Genomic DNA, 21,416 nt, shown 5'->3' with positions numbered 1-21,416 from the left:
ATATCCCAAACAGGTGGGGACCAAGCACTGAGCCCTGTGATACTCCACTAGTGGCTGGCCTCTTGCTGAATGTGGATTCCCCCACACTAACAACATGTGTCCTATCCATGAGCCATTTGCCTTTCCATCTGGTGACGTAGAGGTTTATGCCCTGTTGTGTGAGTTTTTCAATAATACCTGAGTGGGGTATTGTGTCAAATGCCTTTGTCAGGTCAAGGTAGGTGGTATATACTGTATTACCATCATCCATGGCCTTCATGACCTTCTCAAAGAAGTCCACCAGACAGCAGCTTTGACAAAGCCAACTGGGTTGGGTCTAGAGTCTGGAGATTTCTAATGTGTTTGTTAATTAGGTCCATGATTATCCTTTCCATATCCTTGCATATGAGGCTAGTCATATTTATGAGTCAGTAGTTTCCTGGGTCAGTTGGTGGTCCCCCATTGTGCAGAGGGATGACTGTTGCTGTCCTCCACTCTACTGGGACAAAGCCTGTCTGTTGACTGTGGTTAGAGATCTGAGTGGGTCTTTTAGGTCATGTTTCAAGATATTTATTAGGCACCCTGGGATTCCATTGGTGCTCAGTGATGCCTTGTTTCTAGCTTTAGAAAGTGCAATGACAACCTGTTCTTCTGTGATAACAGGCAAAGGAATGATATGGGAGTATTTCTTGAGGAGTGACCAGAGGTGATGAGGGGGTGAAATTTATCAGCCAGCAGGTTTGCTGTTTCTTATGACTGAGTATAGGTAGTGCCGTCTAAAGCAAACTCAGCACATTGTTGAGTGTTTCCCTTAAGATTTGTGACATAAATAAAAATTCCCTTGTGGTTATCCTTTGCTTGGGGGTTAGTTTAGTCTTGTATTTAGCATTTGAAGACTTGACTAGTTCACTTTCCTGTCAAGACTAATGAGGGATTTTTTTTCTGTTGTGCACCCTCCCACTAACGTCTAGATAAGAATGTCTTCCTTCTTTTGTATAGTCTGTTTATGCCAGGGGTTCACCACGGTGGCTTGTTTTTCTGGATTGACTTGGGTTTAGTTCAATCAGGTACTGTCATTTCTATGCAGTTGTTTAAGAGGTTGTATAGGGCATTCGTCTATACTTCTGCATAGACCTGTGTTTTGGGGGTTAGGGGGAACTTTAAAATTACCTGTGCTATCACTTAACAGAAGGTTACTTGCATTGAAAAAAATCTTTAGGGTTTTAGGGTTTGGTTGGATTCTACCATTACATTTAATTCAAAGGAAACTGATTTATGATATGATCTTACCAATTACAACATTAAACTGGAAAGGTGCAACACTCCCTCTTGTTTGTGAGTACTATGTCAAGGATATTTGAGCCCCTAGTGGGAGTGCTGACCAGTTGTTCCAGAATATTTGCATTGACAGAGTCCAAGAATCAAGGAGCATGCATGTTAGTGGTCATATATGTTTCACAGTTTATGGAGGGGTAATTAAAATCACCCATGAGTAGTGTGTTGGGCTGAAAGGTAAGTGATTGTAGTGACTTCATGTATGCAGAGTGGTTTTCATAATGTATTTCCATACCACCATGGGACGAGCTTCTAATTTATATTTCCTGATGGAAAGTAGATGTAATTCCGTTTATTGGATATAGGAGACCTTCCTTTCTCTGGTCCACATTTCCACCTCACTGGTGGTTTCTTATTACCTTTACTGCACATCTTTTTATAGGAAGTGATAAGAGAGAGTAATCGCAGTGCGAAAATGCTCATGTGCTGTCAAGAGGCAAAGAACTGTCATCAGGGTATTGTAACTTTTCCCTCTTATATTTTATAATCACAGTATATTTTATGGTTGGGCGCTGAAGGGATCAGAGATACTTAGATAAATACTTCCACATTTGCACTGGATTGTACATGTTATTAGGAACTATATTTGCAGAATTTTGGGATCAACTTTAGTCTTTATGATCACCGCTGTTGGTGGTTGAGAAACAGCTTTTCATCCAGTTATCAGTATGCATCTTTAATTTTGAGCAGGTTTTCTTCTCATGATTGATTTTATATAATGTTCAAATTAACAGATATCAGACAACAGATAGTATAACAAATGTACCAACAGGTAAACTGTAAAAGGTGGTACAGAACAAAATTACGGAAACTGCCTAAAGCCAGATGAAGTAAAACTGCTGGAAAGAGCATCATATGTAAGAATAACAGTAACAGTGAACATAAGTCCTCCAACTTCCCTGGTTTTTTTTTCTGAAAATAGTGAGTACACATCTTCCAACCTTCCTCAGCTTTATTAAGCAACAACAGTGTTACTAACCAAATGCTGAACAAATTACCTAAATACAAAGGTTAATATTAGTGTAAAATTGGTTGGTCCAACAGAATGTTAAAAACACATAACCAGTCAGTTACTCGGAATGAATTTTATACTCTGAGTATTATCTATTTAAGTGATTCATTCACATAAATTACAGTGCTGGTAGGGAGAGGGTTATGTTCACATATGCAGTTAGAGAATTCTTGAACAGTATTAATGAGTGCATTGCATGCATGCTGGGATGTGTGTGCTTAAATACAACTTAAGAACATATCTGAATAGCTGCAAGCCAAAATAAGTGGCTGCCAATAAGGTTTCTACCCATTCTTTTATTGTATGGGGAAGAAATGGGAGTATAGAAAACTCACAAAGGGGAAATAGCAAGTACAGGAACATACACAAAGACATAGGTGGGGTATGGATAGAAGAGACAATGGAATGAAGGGTATACTTTCTTGGGGGAACAAGTGCCCATTTTTTTCCACTTAAGAAATCTATCCAGTGAAGCATGTAAGGATTGCAAGGTATAATAAGGGGATGGAAACAGGGTATAGGATGTGGATATATCGGCATAATGGTGGAGCTTGCATTGCTCGATTGCATATAAGATAAATGAGCTTTCACAAGTGGCGACCCCTAACCGGGAAAAAGCCGAAAGAAGAAGCATCATATCATAACACAAAATGTAAGACTTTTTGGAGTCCTGTATTCCTTTGAATAGCAAAAGCTGTTTTCTTCTGAAGAGGTGGGTTGTAAATGGGAGATTTTTTTTTTATTTATATTTAATGTAGCTTCAACTGGTACTATTAGGCTGAATATGTGGCCTATTTCTACTTGACTTTTTCTTTGTGCTATTTCATTTCCTTTTTCATTCATTCAGTGATTCAGTCATTTGTTTATTTGCATTTGCTAATTGGGAAACTCCACTGAGCAAAACTCTTTTTCATTGAAGTCTTGGGACAAAAGCTCCAAAAGAGTTATTGCATAGACTAAATAACTTGAAATGACAACACTTTACATTTAACAATAAGGCAGAAAATGCATAAACACATGATAACACAGAGAGACAATGGTTAAGTGTAGATGTAATACAACAATTCAATATGTGTGAATAGTAAAATATGGCTAACAGTATACAGCATAAACTTTGAGAACAATGTGTGAATAAATTTTGTGCCCAATAAAAACCCTAAGGTAACATTGACATAAACCTAGACTGACAGTATTTATAGAGATCATAAATTATGATGCAGAGTGAGAATTCTGAGTACTTCACATTCAAGTGATACCACAGATGTTTGACCATAAAGTGGAAAGCTGTTTTCCAGTACCCATTTCATGGTACATTTTTCATACTCTGTCCAAGTTCTAGTGGAAGCCATATCCACATTTTTTCAACATATACAAGAAAGCTGGCATCTCCAAGATGATTGTCAAACTTGTGGATAGCTATAAGGGAACCAAGAGAAGATCTGAGTGTACACTGTGGATTTTTTCACTGCAAGGTGCCTATTAATGATAGACATTCAAGGAAATGCAGGAGTTTGCCTACAAATTTTAGTAAGATAAAAAAAAAAGCTAATTAACAAAGTCTAAACATTAAAGTCTACGAAGTGAAGAACAATGATGAATTGTGAAGTGCTAACCAGATATACATTTCACAGTTCTGTTGTATTCCTGTTCAAGTTTGGTATAACCTGGAGACAACTCATTTGTTAGAGCATTAAATGATCGAGATTAGGAATATAAAGGCAGTAAAGACTCTGGTGTGTGGGGGAAAATTTTTTAGCCCAGTACAAGCTGCACAAAAAATGCATTGTTGTATCCTTTGGGAATTCATTTTCCCCAAGGAACTATCACACTGACAATACACCCATAAGGATTTTGGAACTTATATGGACAGTGACCTAACTTTTAACAAACATGTGTCCACTGTCATAAGCAAGTAATTCTGTATTGCACAGCTTATAAACAAAGGGATTGTGTCTAGATTTAGAGATGTAATTGTTCCTGTTTATTCAGCCCTCATTAGGTCAAGTCACTGAATATAATGTCCTTTTTGGTATGTATCTGCTCGGGTACATGCAACAGTTAGAATGCCCATAGAGGTACCCGACTAAAAGGATACAAGTCCTAAAAATTATGTCCAAAATGAAGTGATTCAAAGCCTTTCACTGTGTTTGATATCCTGCAGACTAAGAGGTGACATGTCTGGCACACAGAGCCCTTTTTTTTTTTTAATTTTGTTTTACATGTTGATGGACTTGACACTCTTAAATACATTTCTTGCTATTAGTTTTGGACTTCAGTAATAGGTTACAAGCTATATTTACCCGACAATTGTAAAAACTAAGTAATGGTTAACAAAGCAATGATTATCAATTAATAATGTACAAATAGAGATAGCCTGCAACAGTAAGGAAATGGATGATTGAAATGATGGGAAGAAGCTTACCTAAAAGACCCTGGAGAGGTGTAGTGTGTTTACCCTATCAGAACTACCTTGTGGTATGTACCCAGAGGTTTCACCTTGATCTACATAGCTGGAATAAGTACTTAGTTGAGGCCAACAGCCTGTGATGTCTAAAAGGCAGCATGTTTTCTGATTGGCTATATAGGAATGCAAATACTTGGTCAAAAGTAACTACAGCTGTTTAGTTTCTTTTTGAACTGCAAACCAAGTAGGATATTTATTTTTTTATTTAACATTTGTTTACTGGAAAAGTCTGACTTGGAACAAAGCCAATTTTCAGTGGAGGCCCTGGGAGAAACACTCCAGGCACTTGTCTTTGTAATGTGGTAGGAAACCAGAGTACCCAGAGAAGACCCACATGAATGCAGGGAGGACATGCAGACTCCACACAGAAGGCACTCCAGCCAAGAATCAACATCTTGCTGTGAGGCAACAATGCTACCGCTGTACCATCCAATTTATATTATTCCATATTATTTTTATTTATTCTACCCGCGGTAGTGGTGCTGTGGTAGCGTTGTCGCATTCAATTCTGAACTAGAGCGTCTTCTGTGTGGAGGCATGCGTGAATGGGCGTGCCTTCGTTGAAGGTTGTGCATCAGGGCTGGTAACTCGGAACGTAAAAATCCACTACCAAACATTAGCAGACTGGAGTTCTGCTGTGGCGACCCCTAACAGGGATAAGCCGAAAGAAAGAAGAAGATTTTTATTTATTCTGTGTTTTTAATAAACCTGTGTTTTGTACAAACTGGTGTCTCCAGTAGTTTCATGGACTTAATGTGTACTGGTGGAGGGGTCTATATCACATCATTCAAACACTATTAAGTGAATGTATCTTTGCAGAATACCTATTCAGCAAACTAACTAATTATCTCTTCGTGAGTTTGCACTGAACCAGCCAGTATGTTGGCTCAGCTGTCAGTAGGATCAGTAATCTTCACATCATTTTCATGTTATTTTGAAACTATCTGTTTCTATTCCTCCTAGGTTTTCTGACATAACTAAGAATCTTTTATGGTTGTTCTAGAGTCCTTAGCTATTTTTTTTCTCAAAAATTAGCTTTGGATGAAGATGAGCTTTTGCTCTTAGCTTTTACTTATAGTGCGATCCAGCGGTGTCTTTGTTTTACCTTTTTTTGCTCTTCTCTTTTAGTAGCTTTCTTTTTTTTGTTTAGTTTGGGGTTTGGGGCTGTCCACCAGACTGGCACCTTGCCTTGGTACAAAGTCTTTGTTTTGCTTGGGATTGCCTGATCCATGCAGCCCTGCAGGTGCTGGTGAAGGCATTTGTAAAAGAGAGCATTGGTTGAGGGTATAATTAAAGTAACAGATGCCTTAGCCTTAAAGGAGACCACACTAGTCTTTAGAAGTGTGAAGACTAGAAAGTAGAAGTTTACTTTCTTTCATTTCTTTTCATTTGGGTTCGGGGGATGGGGACCTCCAGCGAGAGGAGTTTCAGATCGAGGAGTATACAGATGGCGTTATACATGGTTAGTCCACTTGCTCGTGCATTAGCGTGATGTGATGATGAGATCAAGTATGTTCTCTCCTTGGATGTTGGACTAGTTGTTCCATGGCATTTGAGTTTATGAATTCAGGAACTTTTTGTTTGTTTGTTTTTGCTTAAGCGTTCCTTCAGTCTATATTAGTAGTTATGTTAGTTGAGTATATGATGGTGTATGAGTACATTTATCCCTCCAGTGTTTTCAGGAATGCCAGGAGAGAGGTTGGGAGTTCTGAGGGAGTGGCTGTAAACATGCTACAATTGCAAGAGCAGTCTGCTCTATGGTTAATTGCACTGGATGGGTTCCAATGCAATGTAAGCATGCCACCCAATCTTGAGGGTGTGTGTGTCCTTGATGAATATGGATACCCCTCCTTTCTTCTTATTATTGTCCGGTTTGTGGCGGAGCGCATGATTGGACTAAGTTTTCAGTGACAAGAGCACTCCACTTTTAGGCTCCTAATTCCCTAAAGAACTGTTTCTGTTTTCCCAAGAAACTTTTGCTGCTGGATTATTTTTTCATTATGTATTGTTTCATGGGCTTCAGTCATATAAGACTTTTGAAAATGCTAATTCAGTCAAAGGTGGAGACAAATTAGAAGCTGCTGACATTGTAGCAACAGTTATTTGTACTGGATAATATAGTTTTTTTTTTACCCCAAGAGAATGCCTGCCATGAAAAACAATAATCAAGGGAGATGACCTAGAACCATAAAATCACCACAGAGAACTGTGACTGAGCAGAGTGGGCAAACTCCAGTCTTCCCAGCTGAGAGAGGAAACAATGAAAATGCATATGGACATGGAAAAATTTGATTACATCAACTGTGATTTATTTATTTATTTATTGTAGTTTGTTTACTGGAGTAGTACATTGATCACTATAGACTATTTGCAAGCACAGTCTGAGTGAAGAGATTCACAAAAAAGAAAATAGAACAAATTCACAAACACAGACTTACCACAGAAGGTAGATGATCAGACAACTGATACAATTTGTAAGTAATATTAGTGGAATAGAAAGTAAACTGTGAATTTAGTAGCACATATGAGAGGGAAGCAGCAGCTGAGAACAGAGATGTAAGAGGAACTTATCACTAGGGTTTGAATAACCTCTGAGGTGTGTGCATAATGACATATTATGACAGGAATTTTAATGCTGACAAACTGGCAGGAACACAGATTTGTGATTTAAAACAAATATTAAACTATGGATAGAACATACAACACTAAACTGTACATGTTATAATTTTTAGTAGCAAACAGGTTTAAAATAGAAATGGGTATTGCAAAGTGATCCCCAAAAAATCTCTAATAAATTAGTAACTTCAATACAATTCTTGTTAGTTAATGACACAATAATTAAAATGGATTGCCTGCACATAGGTCTAAAATTACAATAAGAAAAGTGCCACCTCGTATGAAAACATAGATCAGCATGCTTTGCTACATATCTAATACTAAAGAGAATACGAGTGCATTTGTTTCTATGGAGTATAATAAGACTACAGCTAGGGTTGGGAGGGTAGCCTAATGGTTGAGGTGATTGCCTTACAAACACAAGGTACAGGGTTTGAGTCTCACAAGGGATAATTGGCTAGGCTTAAAATGTCTCGCAGGGGCAGTTAGCCTAGTACTAACCCATGAACCTATAGAATAGCCAAGCCAGCATTATGCAGTTGTGTTACAACTAAGCTTGTGTGATGTACTCTACTTTTAGATGAATGGAGTTTCATTTTCTGCTAGATTCTGGAAACATGATTGCCCTTGACAACACTACCCTATTAAGAAATTACCAACCAAAAAGTGGAGGTAGTGTGCATTCATTGTGTGGTAGAAAAAAATTTATTTTCAAACATCTGGAAATTCAGAGGTATGAGAAAATGGTTACATCCTGTGATCATACTCGTGATGTAAAATCAGTAAAATATATTTTCCATTTTAAAACAAGGAAAAATGTAGGAGGAGAGAAAATCCATAGGCAGAATGGAAAGGTTGATACACTTAACAAAAAACAGGTAAAACAGAAGCTGGGTACACCCACTCACTATAAGAATGGGGGGGGGGGTGCTAGGCAGTGGTTCTTATGCAGAGGTCCAAAACCAAGACCTGAAGAAAAAAGTCAATCAAAAGGTGACATTTCAGCTGTGCTTAGACAAAAAAAAAGGATCTTGTGTGTTATCAAAAGCCTGAGTCAGTGATAGAGCAAGAGAAACCTAAAACTGTAAGATAAATCAGTATAGGAACTGAATGTGAACTGACAGGAAACTCTTGACATAGAAAGCAATATAAGGCATAACTCTGCATAGAAAGTTGGAATGAATTTTAGCATCAAGTTGGATGGTGATGTCTTCTAACACTAGGATAGACGGAAAGCAACCTAAATGAAAAGAGAACATTCAAGAGACTTGTTCAGATAGCAGAAAATAGTAAAGCAGAAGTAGATAATTGTTTAGCACTACCCTTCACAGGGGAAGACAGACAAAGTTGTAGTGCCAGTGTCATTTTTTTTCAGAGGCAGTTACACATTTCACTTTGAGACAAGCCAGTAAAGAAAATAATCTTGAGTTAACGGGCTTGCCAATAATCTTCATAAACTTTTAAAAAAGCACAATGGGAAAAATAACACAAAGTGTACAAGAGAGAGCATAAAAAGGTTGTACAGAAAGATAGTGAACAAAATGTAATCATAATCACCTTGAGTGTTCATGAAACTGATGTTAAGATATGTATCTTCAAAGTGGAGCAAAACAAAGTTCAAGAGGCGAATCACAACATTCATGTAAAAAAAAAAACATAAAAAGTAGCTATTCCAGTGCCATGGCATAGGAGAATAAAGGCCAGTCTGTGATCCAGCTGACTTAGGTTAATTTATTAGCTGAGGCACCTGAGGTACTAGCAGGGAAGGGTGGGCATGCTAGTCCTTAGGTGGGGGGGATATTTTCCTGGGTGCTACTCACGTTTAATCTCTGGTGGAGGTCCTTAACGGGCAACCATAGTAAAAGAGTAAATAGTGCATAAGTAGAAATAAACCTCCATAGCAGCAATATGACAGTCTGAAGATGCCCTTTTCTCCTCTTTGGTCATAATGTTAGATTGAGAATGGTTGAGACTAGGAGGGGTAGGTGTTCACATTAATTGAAGGGGACCTGAGTCCACTGATGCTCAGCTGAGTGAGAGGGGAAAAAAAGTAGTTGCTATCAGAGAAAAATGGCCATAGTATATTGTGATAAAGTGAGATGCCAGCCCACTAGTTGGAATTTTGTAAATAATTATATGTCACTTGAAAATATTAATATGGTTTATATAAAAATATGACACTGCCAGCCCAGCTAGCTAGAATTTTGTAAATAATTCTGTCATTTATGAATAGTAATATGATTTGTATGCTTGTTCTACAAATGTAAGAAAACTGTAAGTTATGTGCTGAGCTTCAATAATTAGTTAACTTGCAAGACTCTAAGAAAATAAGTTGACAATTAAAGAGCTTTCTGATTGTGTTTACCACAGCTAGAAGAAAGAATGTCTGGAAACAGAAATAATTACAGGTTTTAACGATAAAAGTGTGTGACTGTTTTATGACTTCCAGTTGCAGACAAGCTTCTAAGAGGTAAGTGTCAGCTTCTTAAAAATAAGTATTCTTGACACTGAGGTGCTAACTTTTAAGTTTCTGTTGGCCTGGAAACTAAAGGCAGAGGTGACAGGAATAATGTAACCTGAGATAACCCAGCAGAAATGTTTGATAGTAACTTAAGAACTATCTCTGAGAGTGAGTCAGTGCATTTTGTGTCGTCTTGGATCTGAACACATCCATCTTCAGCGCTTCTCATTTATATTTGCCTTGCTCTGTATGTTAGTTATTTAGAACATAGTTTCTCTTAGAGATAGATAGGAATATAGTAAGATTAGTCTAGATGTTTTCTGTATTTCTGTGAGACTGGCTTGCAATGTTATTTTAAAATATTTCCTCTGATTCTGAACTCTGTTGTCACTGTATTGAGTTATTGAATATTGTCTTGTTCTTTTATTATTTGTTATTAAATATATTTAAACCTTTTAATTGTGGTTGTTTTTTTATAGATATTTAAGCTCTTCGCGAACTTGCATATGTATTTTGTGACAATGTACAGGCCACTCTTAAATAGTCTTGGCCTTGGTTACACTTACCATTTGGATAATAGTAACATTACACAGTAGAATTGGTCACCCTTTGGGAAGGGCCTTACAGTAGCTGATAAGTAAGTAATATTTGGTGGCAGTGATTACTACCTTTTAGTTTGGGCAGAAGGGGACATAGCTAGTAAACCTTAAGCCTGCCTTCCCCAGGAGTGTCTGTATGTTTGTATATAAATCAAATCTCAAAGTGTGTGTATGTCAGCTACTTGGGCAGGGACATGAAGCATTGGTTGGACAGACTGGGTGCTGGAGGTTTTGGCTTGAACAATCGGCTGAGATCTTAACCCTGTAGCTATGCCAGTGGGAGTCTTATTTGTGATCTGGAGAAGAGGGAGAAACCAGCCCCAGACTGACTGGGATTTCTGTGTGCTCTTAAGGGAAATTGTACTGTACTGTACTGTGTGTGTACTTGTCATCCTCCCAATGTGCACTTCCTTCACTGGTGTTAGTAGTGAGGATTGAGGCTCCTTGATTACTGGGTCAGTACAGGGGCATCACATATATTATAGTACATGTAACTTAAGTAATCCCAATGTACTACTAGATGTAGCAAAAAAAGTGTCAAAGTGCAGAGTTTTACTGTCTTGAAAGCTGTAACTCACATAGCACAGCTACACACTCATTCAACTCTTTTAAAACTTATTAGACAGTTTCTCATGTTTTCTAATTGACAAATTGAAAGTTCCATCCATCAATGAGTGTTTCCATTGATGAATTAAAAGGCAGCATAGCTGATAAATCAGTTGAATTAGGGAATATACCCCTTCCTCGCTGTAATGTGAGCTTGGAGTCGGTATATATGATTAGCAGAGGGTGTGGGGAGAGCAGTGAGGCTTGCTGTCTTGCAAAAAGCACTGTTTTATTTTCTTTAAATAATTTTTTTAATCAATGTTTATCTTCTCTGGCCAATAGGAGTTTGTCTTTGGTGGATAGATATTGTGCATTTGCAATGGAAGGTTGTTGTGTCTTTCGGCTTTTCCCGGTTAGGGGTCGCCACAGCGGAACTCCGGTCCGCTAATGATTGGCAGTAGATTTTTACGTATTGAGTTGCCAGCTCTGATGCACAAGCTTCAACGAATGTATGCCCATTCACGCATGTTTCCGCACAGAAGACGCTTTAGCTGAGAATCGAACACTTCCATAAATATACAGATAGATGGATAGCTAGATAAATAGATATAGATAGATATACAGATATAATTCATACCTTCACACCTCACACACAAATGTATTTTCTGTAGCAGTACTTGATTACTTGCAAATTTGCAGAGTCCAGTGTGAGTTAAGTACATCTTTTGTTTCAAGTGCATTTATATAGAGTGTTTACCATCTAGATACAGTACTCAGTCTTTTTCTGTATTCTTTTTCAGGAAAATATTTTGCAAAAAGTGGTAATGACAGCATTTGCAGATCGCACTGTGGTAACTATAGCAGTAAGTATTATAAATGGAAATTTAGCAATATTTATTAATCATTTGTTTATTAACTGGATAATTTAAATCTTTATCATATGAAAAATATTATTTTCCTCTAAATATAGTAAATTCTGCGCAAATACATAGATACATTAGAAGATACTGAAAGGACTCTAGAACACACATTCTTAAAACCATGGCCTGATCGTGTTTTGTTTCATTGGTTTAACAGGCCTGCTGTTTTCCTTTGTTACAGCTCTCTTCTTTTCCATGTTGCAACATTATCCATTAAAAACAAAAGCAGTATAATTGGGTATCAGACATTTACACATTTCTAACAGTAAGTATAGTTACACCCTAGAATGTAATGTAATACTCTGCATACTGTTGTAATGCACAGCAGTGAAATAAAGGCTAGGTTATCCACACTTATGAAATAGGAGAGTCTAGCTGGGTGCCACCTGACTAAACTCAAATTAATCTTGTTGGTCCAGTGGCATTGGCACCTGCCAGAATGCTGGAGATCCTGAGTTCAAGACTCAAATGACAGGTAATATTTTCCTTTCATATTTCCATGATTCTACCATTTCTTGTGCAGAATGGGTCAGGGATCAGGTGTTTGACATAATTACTTTGTTAGCTTACACAATTTGTAGTTCATAGCTATGAATTACGTTTAACAGATGATTTCACTTTATAGTTTTCTAAAACATAATAAGATTGTGATAAGATTTTCTAGAAAGACTGGAACAGCTGTAATAAATGAGAGGAATCGTATGGTTTAAACGTATTATGTATTTAAATGATAAATATTGCAGGAAATTAACATGGGTTCCCAAAAATGATTTGAAGATAAAGCAGGTGACTGTATGCATGATTACTGATTTAATGCATTACTTAGAAAACTGCCTTGTAATTACATTTTAAGTCAAAAGAATTCCAACAATTTCACATCTGTTTTTGTTCTTTTTGTTTGTATCACCCAGAACTGAATCTGAAAATCGTCCTCTGTGATCAGTTCTCTGCTCTGGTTAGCAAGACATACACACACATATATATATATATATATATATATATATATATATATATATATATATATATATATATATATGTGTGTGTGTGTGTGTGTGTGTGTGTGTATAGAGCAGATTAAACCAAACACAAGTGTTTTTGCCTCACTGTGCCCCACACCCCCTGCTTATTATATATATTAACTCCAAGAACACACAATCCCTGGGGAAAGGGAGTATTTCCCTACCCGGGGAATGTCAATCTTGCAAACCTGTTGAACATCTGTTTGGGTTGACCAAACAGATAAGTACCTGTACGTTCAGTCCAGTGAGGGGTGAGGTTTCAAATTAGAATTAGTCACTGTGATCAAATCACCTAGTGCCAATGTTTACACCACCAGGTGGTTAGCCCTAACACAGATTGATTCATTGCATGTGAATTTTCTTCTTTTCTCTATGGGTGTGTGCCCATGGAGTTAGAATATATAAGTAAGTGGGTGCTGGGGGGCAAAGTTCTCTTGTTGTGAGGTGCAGAAGTTTTTACCTCTTCTGAAAAAAAAAAACACTTTTTTTTTTGATGTATATGTTGTGTTGGATGTTTTTGATGTAATTGCTTTTCAGTCATTTGCGGCTACTGATCTTTCAGTTAAATATACCTTTGATCAAATGATGCAGAAATATATATATATATATATATATATATATATATATATATATATATATATATATATATATATATATATATACACATGTATATTATATATATATATATATATATATATATGTGTGTGTGTGTGTGTGTATGTGTGTGTGTGTGTGTGTGCACCATTACTTAAATTGGTCGTCTTTTTCCTTGGTCAACCCACAAAATAGCAACCAAAACATGTCAACCAATCATTACATTGTTAATACAACATATCAACACATAGTAGATTGAAATCTTTTTAGAATACAAAGAGGTAATTTTTGCAGATTAGGTTGAATGCTTGTTCCCCTCCAGGTTTAAATGATAGTATAACTTTGCAACCTGCACTTCAGTTAAGAGCTTTGAAAATTTGATGAATTGATAATGTAATACAAAGGCTCCATTTTTCAAATATGCTTTATTATACCATGACCCCCCATTAATATTCCAAAACGTGCACACTGATTGGCCAGTGTGCATATTGTAAATCGACTTATACTGATGGAAAAGGTCCGTCGCCGGACTTTTCCATTAGTATAAGTCTTTTAAAACACTGTCTTGCTATGTTAAAAGAGTTTAACATAGCGACACAGGTTTAAAAAGCAACGGAGATCTCCGTTTTTTTTTTTTTTAAAAATATGTTACCATGTTAAACTCCTCATAGCGACACAATAATAAAAGCAAGGGACATCTCCGTTGCTTATTTTAAAGCTGTCTCGCTATGTTAAACCCATTTAACATAGCGAAAGAGTAAAAAGCAACGGAGATCTTGCTTTCTCCGTTGCTTTTGGCCACAGCTCTGATGTACTGCATAGGCATGCGCAGTACATCAGAACTTCCGCGGATACCAGACAGCTGCGGAAGGGCAGCAAAGAGGCATTAAACCATGCCATTATTTAAGAAAAGTAATTATTTCTTTTCTTAAATAATGTCATAGTATAATAGCAATAACCCACTTCTGGGTGTGGGTAATGCGGGATTTACCCACGGTTGTCTTTGTTTGGTCCCGAGGGTGACCAAACCACAACAACCGTGGGTAAATCCCACATTACCCACACCCAGGCGTGGGTTATTGCTATATTATTCCCTAGCTGACTATTCTTCAAAGAATATTTTTGGACTAATTTTAATATTTATAATATATGAATATATTCAACCATTATCTCATCTGTGACACCATCATCAAAAAAAATGTTACATTATGGTGGTCAAAAACTGAAGAAGCTATATCCTTTTTTTAGAATGATAAGAGGTAATTTTTGCAAATTAGGTTGAATGCTTGTTCCCCTCCAGGTTTAAATGATAGTATAACTTTGCAACAAATATGCTTTATTATTCCCTAGTTGACTATTCTTCAAAGAATATTTTTGGACTAATTTAAATTTTTTGTATATCAGTGAATTATGAATGTGTTTATTTGAATACATATACTTATTTTTCTGGTGTATAACAGGTTTTATAAGTATAGGAGAAACACTCTTTTTAATGGGCATGTCTCCTTATATTTAAACTTAGTTTTTTAATTAATTCTTTTCATTAATTTTAACTAAGGGAAACCTGTGGTATAAAATTAGTTTGAGGGCAAATGATGGTATTCAGATAAAGTCCCCAAGTGGGATGAAAGCGCTCAATCACTGTTTTATGTTCAGTTATAGTTTTATTAAAGTATTTATAGTTTGGAACTGTCCAGTCTCTCACTCTATTTGTTTGTTCTTGGTTGCCTTGGTTTGGGAGTGATTTGACCCTTTTCTGGAGGTTCATATTTATAATAGATGAATATACTCACTGCAAGCTTTTCTGATCAGGTGCTTATGCTAGATGTGAAGGATTAGCTATTAAGCAGGCCTTAACCATTATCTCATCTGTGACACTGCATCATCCAAAATGTTACAGCTATTATGGTCTTGCAAAACTGAAGGGCTATCCTGATTTGTCTCTTTCATGCTCTGTAAGTGATCATGTTGATCATAGGTTCATAGGAGGTTACTAGGCTAATGGCCCTGGGGCCCTTACAAGCCTAGCCAAGAGTTTATCCCAAAAAAGAAACCTCAGTCAACATCTGTTGCCTCTGTCAGTGAGGGACACAGGTGGAACCCCTAGAACAAATTTGTGGTTTCCCATCCACTCATCAAGGTTGTGCTTGAAGAGGGTCAGCAATGTACTCTGTTTGACATGTATAGGAAGTCTATTCCTGAGACAGGGCAGCCTCCGAGAGACAAACCTGTCTCTCCAACAGGTTTTGTTAGTGTCACATATTAGATTTAGGCCTTTTGATCGGATAATGCGTGAGGAGTTATAGCATGTCTAGTGGAGCAGGGTCCGAGACTGCCTGGTAGGCGAGACACAGATCACCTCTGAGCAATTTGTATGATACTGAGTAGTGATAGTGATTTGAGCCTGTCCATATAGGACAGGTGTTGGAGGCCATGGATTTTCTTTGTGAAGTATTTCTGTGGCCTTTCCAGTTAGTGCAGGTGTTTGGAGAGGTACTCAACTATTGGCCTAATGAAGGAGGAGTACAGAGAGGTAATAGACTCCTTTTTTCTGAATGCAATCCCTTTACATATGAGATGTAAAAGGCTTTTCTGACCACTGCTGCTACATGATGGTCAAATGTGAGACTGTTGTCAACCTGTGTATCCAGGTCTCTCACCACAGGTTGTGTGCTTACGGGGTTGCCGTTGATGTGGTAATCAGTAGGGGCCGTGTTTTTGCCGAATGATATAATAATACATTTTTTTGTGTTTAACTTAAGGCCATGACTTTGGTAACAGTCATTTGCTGCTGTGAGAACCTCTTGTAGTATGTTAACATTATTTGGGGAGTCAGTGACAGCACCCAACTTACAGCCATCTGCAAACTTGGTCAGCCATGGGCCTTTTCTCTTTGCCTGGACCTCTAAGAAGTAGATGCCAAACAGTACGGGTCCCATGAGAGATCCCTGGGGAATGCCACTAGTGACAGGTCTGCTATCAGAGGTGGAGGCACCTATTTTGACCTTGTGGGTCCTATCAGTGAGCCCATTTGGCCACCCACCTGATGTAATACAGATTTATACCAAGTTGTGTTAGCTTTTCAATGATGCCTGAGTGGATGATTGTGTCAAAGGCTTTGGCCAAGTCAGGGTAAGCTGTATGTACTGACTTTCCCTCATCCAGGGCCTTGGTGACAGTCTCAAAAAAGTCAACCAGGTTCAGCAGGCAAGATCTGCCCTTGATGAATCCGAACTGGGTGGGGGCAAGTGTTTGGAGATTGCCTATGTCCTTGTTTATGAGGTCCATAAAAATACGTTCCATGCCTTTACAGATCAGACTTGTCAAGCTAATGGGGTGATAGTTTCCAGGGTCAGTAATGGTACCACCTTTGTACAAGGGGGTGACAGTGGCAGTTCTCCACTCTTCTGGAATGAAGCCTGTACTTAGGCTGTGGTTGAATAGGGTGCTCAATGGCGAAACTAGTCATTGCTGGAAGTGGTGCAGCCTGGGATATTATCAGATCCCATGGAAGCTGTTTTCTTTGCCTTGGATAGGGCCTTTGAAACTTGATCTACAGAGATGTGAGGTGAGGGACAAGTATCGGGGATGTCGAATGGGCCTTTCAGGGGGGGAGGGGGTGAAGTTTGCGCTGAACCTTTCTGCCAACAGGTTGGCTAAGTCAACAAAATCAGTGTAAGTGGTACCATTAAGAACTACGCTGATATTTTGCATATATTTTCTACTGTCCTCCAGTTCAACTATCATTGAAGTTTGTAAGTGCCAGAACTAAATTATTTAAACTATTTAATAATAAATGATCTGGCAACAAGCAGGTCATTGGGGTTTGGATACTTTTAAGGAAATCAGATCTTTTTAATTTTGCTTTCTGCTCTACTCAAGTTTTTAATGAGGGATTTAAAATTTGTTCAAAAAATTGTTTACTTACATCTTTATTTTGTATGCCTACAAGCTGCACATCTTGTTTGTCAGTTCTGTTCCTTACATACACACATTCAGTATCTGACTTTCAGACATTTTTATTTAACTTTTATATTGTTTCGTTTTACTGTTAATATTTCTTGTCTATATTTAATCATGGATATCTTCCTGTATTTGTTGGTCACAACAAAATAAAAATGTCTTTATTTTAAAAAAATGTTACCATTGCAACACTTGTTCAAGACTGCTAACAGGCTACAAATTGCACCATCTGTAAAAATTTGGTTAGATGGGGAACAGCTTTGATCTATGCATTTATCTTTGTATTTGTAGATCTTTTGACATGAGCAAAATTGTGATTAAATGAAGGTTAAGGAATAATGCATCAGTGGTCCTTTTAAAAAATATAATTGATAACACATTCTAGTTCATAGGATTAGAGGAATGGTTTATTTGTAGCTGTTTAATACATTACTGCTTATCTGTTTGCAGGGCTATAAATGGGCATATTTGCTGTATTTGGTATAGTTGGTATTTATTGTCCAGCAGTTAGCACAGAAGACTGACGCTATTAGCTTTTCACAATCTTTTTTCCAGTAGTTCATGGTTTGATTCTCTCAGAACATTTGTCTACTGTCTTACTGAGCAAGTGACTTAACCAGACAGTGCTCAGGGGTAATTGTGAAGCGGGGCTAAGGACTTCAGTGGTCTGCTTGACTGCATGCTTCACAACTACTCATGGACATTTCAAAAGACTTTTGATGATTGCTATTGTAATGTACCTGTAAGTGATTTAAATAAGCAGGAGATTATTTATTGGTTTATTCATTCATTCATTCATTCATTCATTTTGTGGCCTGGATTGGCTGTATAGGTTAAGACCCCCCTTTCAGCAGCATCCCAGAGAGAAAAGCTCTTCAGGTAAATACATTTTAAATACATCTTCAAGCTACAACAACAGCTGTATAGCTCAACATAGATGGTTTGTCTTTTTTATAAGAAGATGATCTGCAAGTCTGAGATTTCTTGGAATACTGCAACAGTGTATGAAGCAATTAGGTGACTGAGAAGGTTGTTAATGCAAAAGCTGAAAGGTATAATTTAATAAGTATTTCTCCAAGTTATGCTTATTAGATGACTTACCATATCTATTAATTTCTTTTCACAAGAATTTTGGACAAAGCCAAAAATAATGGGTGACCAGATACAAAAATAAGCGACAATCTTTAAATATTAGTCTAATCCACTTTAAAAATATAATACATTTATTACAACTGTTTTTTGTCATCTTCCATTTCTGAACAGTAAAAAGTATGAAACTCTAAAGTATGGGATTATTGACTGACTGACTGTAATCCTCAGTAGTTTAGCAGAAAATCAAACATTTTATGTAGAACAGGGCAAAAATATGAGCTAAATCCACATATGCTCTGCAAAAGAGGAGACAGTTAAGAGGTATGCCAAAAAGAAGTAGTATATAATTTTGGGGATGACTCCTCAGGGCTAAATTAAAAAATAATTTTGCAGAATTATGAGAACTTTGTTTTGGTTTAGTTAAGAGACCAGATGTGAGGAAAGTATACCGTACAAATAGGCAGAATATGAGCATGATTCTGGTGAGAAGTGTAAAGCACAGCATAACTCTGTAGAAGCGATCCAGAAGTTGATTTCATTTTTGGTTGTTGTGTCCAAGGAAATTGCTTCATCCAACGTTGCTCACATGAATTTAATTTTGTTTCTGTAAGGAATGTTGCTCTCACTGTTTATGTCAGATTGTTAAGAGGTTAAGTATTTTTATAATGACTGCTGCAGAGGATGCGACAGCTCCTGTGTTGCATTTAGTATGAGGCATAAGTCACAAAGCTACATTCTGATGCAAAGCTGCCTGTACGTTTATTTTTTCTTTTCAGCTATGCAATAGTTATAATCTGCATATTGACTGACTGTATCATCTGCAAATTTTATATGAATTAACATAGAAATAAAAGATCATTGGTCTCAGAGCTGCATCTCAGGGAGCTCCCCTATTGCCAATAAAATCTGAGGAGTGAAGTGTCCTCTAGAAAAAAAAATTGGGTTTCGTAACTCTACAAAGATTGTAGAATGTGTTTTCAGTAACAATGATGTATGACTTTTAGCATTACATGATGTATTTTATAAGCTGGTTTAATGTTACTTGGCAGCATAAACCTGGAAGAAGTGTGGTTAGTGTAAAATTTATATTGTACAAAGAAATGTAGCTATTTATCAGAAATATACACATAGGCTGGGCAGCACTATCAACATTCTGACAGTAAATCCAGCATTACTTGCAGAAACAAGTCTGTCAAAAAAGCAAAGCAAAATGCATTGAAGCTCATACTAAAAGTGACAACCACCAAATTCTCCTTGCCACTAAGTGGATAAAATCGAAACTAAACTATTAAGATCTAAAGTTTAAAAAAAATTGCCCTCCCATACAATACATATTGTTCTTCAGAGCATAACAATGTATAATAGTTAAAATATTTAAAATAGTAATGGCTTGTCAGGAGTATTAGAGCACCCTAATATTAAAAAAAAATGCATGCATGCCGAGTTCTGACTGCCATAAAGAAAAATAAGTGGCAGAAACTACACTAAGGCTCTTGTGTTGAACAGGCATTAACACATACATATCCTACACAGACATGGTTCATTATAAGGTCATCATCTATAGGTCAAACTGGCATGAAGAATCTACTAAATAAATCTTAATTCCAGTGGTATTATTTAAAAAGAAAACATTTTTTTAAACAATGGTATTGTATAGTAACAATAATTCTCTTCAGGGTGCGGGTAACACTGGTTTATCCATGACTGACTTTTTTGATTTATCACTTGTATTTTGCCATCATAGTCACACCATGCTAGCCATGGTAAGTCTGGCACTACCCATACCCAGCATGAATTATTGTTCATCGGTTAAATATACCTGCTTATTATCGGTTTAAACTGCAAGTGTAACGGCTTTGCAGAGGTTCTTGTTGAAGCACAGTGATTTGGATCTGGCTGAATAGGGATAAGTGTGGTGCACTCAAGAAGAAGTGTAGAATATACCGTAATGTATACATTTTGGGCTGAGACTGGAATGCACTGAGATTCAAAATGCCTGCCGCATTTCAGATATTGGTATTAGCAGTCAAGTCTAGGAAAAGTGTAGTCTATGTCTCAAAATGTTAAGCAAGGAAGAAACTAAGTACCACAGAAAGAAAATCTATAAATGAAAATGTATAAATACTACAAACATATGAGGTTTTGATAGCTGTATCATGTCTAAGCTAGTGTTACACACACAAACCGGACAAATAACAGTAACACATAATATGAAGGAAGCTACATAAATGTAGTAAAAACTATGGTAATGAGTACTATGGTTTGAATTATAACAAACAAATAAATAAAATAAAAATACATTTGTTTACAGTTAAAATCTTGAAGAGTTGACAGAACCTTTCACAATTTCTGCTCAAACTTTTTAAACAAACAGAATGTGGTACAGTCACACTGAGGAGAGTTAGTGCATGCAGTATACATCTTTTTCCTGTTACTGCACACTGTAAATATTATATCTACGAGTGGCTGGTGAAGTATGCCGTGACTTGTATACGAAGAGGATAATGCATATCTTAAATGCCATCTATACAACTTCCAGCTTATGTTGTAGTTTTTGAAGACGTATGATTCTGTGCAGCAAGCATGCAGGACCACAAACTTGTTTTAAAGCATGGGCACAGTTGGAATACTGATGAAGGTGGTGTGTATTTTTGTATCATGCACATTGTAGCTATATACTTACCCTTCTGCTGCCCAGGGCTGAATGAGATAATTAAGCCCCTTGCTTCCTGAAGTCTATCATGACAAGAGAATACTTGCTTCCTGTGAGGCTGTTTCCCAAATCCTTTTACATCATAGAATTTCCAATATCTTTA

The 21,416-nt window shown here is 37.1% G+C and overlaps 1 protein-coding gene across 6 annotated transcripts in view; it reads left to right on the top strand.

Moving 5' to 3' along the window:
• Window positions 1–21,416, top strand: part of ABCC8 (ATP binding cassette subfamily C member 8) — a 2,552,355-nt gene that overhangs the window by 2,395,369 nt on the left and 135,570 nt on the right. For all 6 annotated transcript variants that reach the window (XM_044082872.1, XM_044082868.1, XM_044082869.1 and 3 more), the window contains one exon: window positions 11,813–11,875. In XM_044082872.1, coding sequence (XP_043938807.1) covers window positions 11,813–11,875 — 63 coding nt within the window. Of the gene's footprint in view, window positions 1–11,812; window positions 11,876–21,416 lie in introns of those variants that run through there.

This window comes from Protopterus annectens, chromosome 9.part0 (assembly GCF_019279795.1).
Source record: "Protopterus annectens isolate FY-2018-M chromosome 9.part0, PAN1.0, whole genome shotgun sequence".
Lineage (NCBI taxonomy): Eukaryota > Metazoa > Chordata > Ceratodontiformes > Protopteridae > Protopterus > Protopterus annectens.
This window is presented reverse-complemented; position numbering and strand designations above follow the sequence as displayed.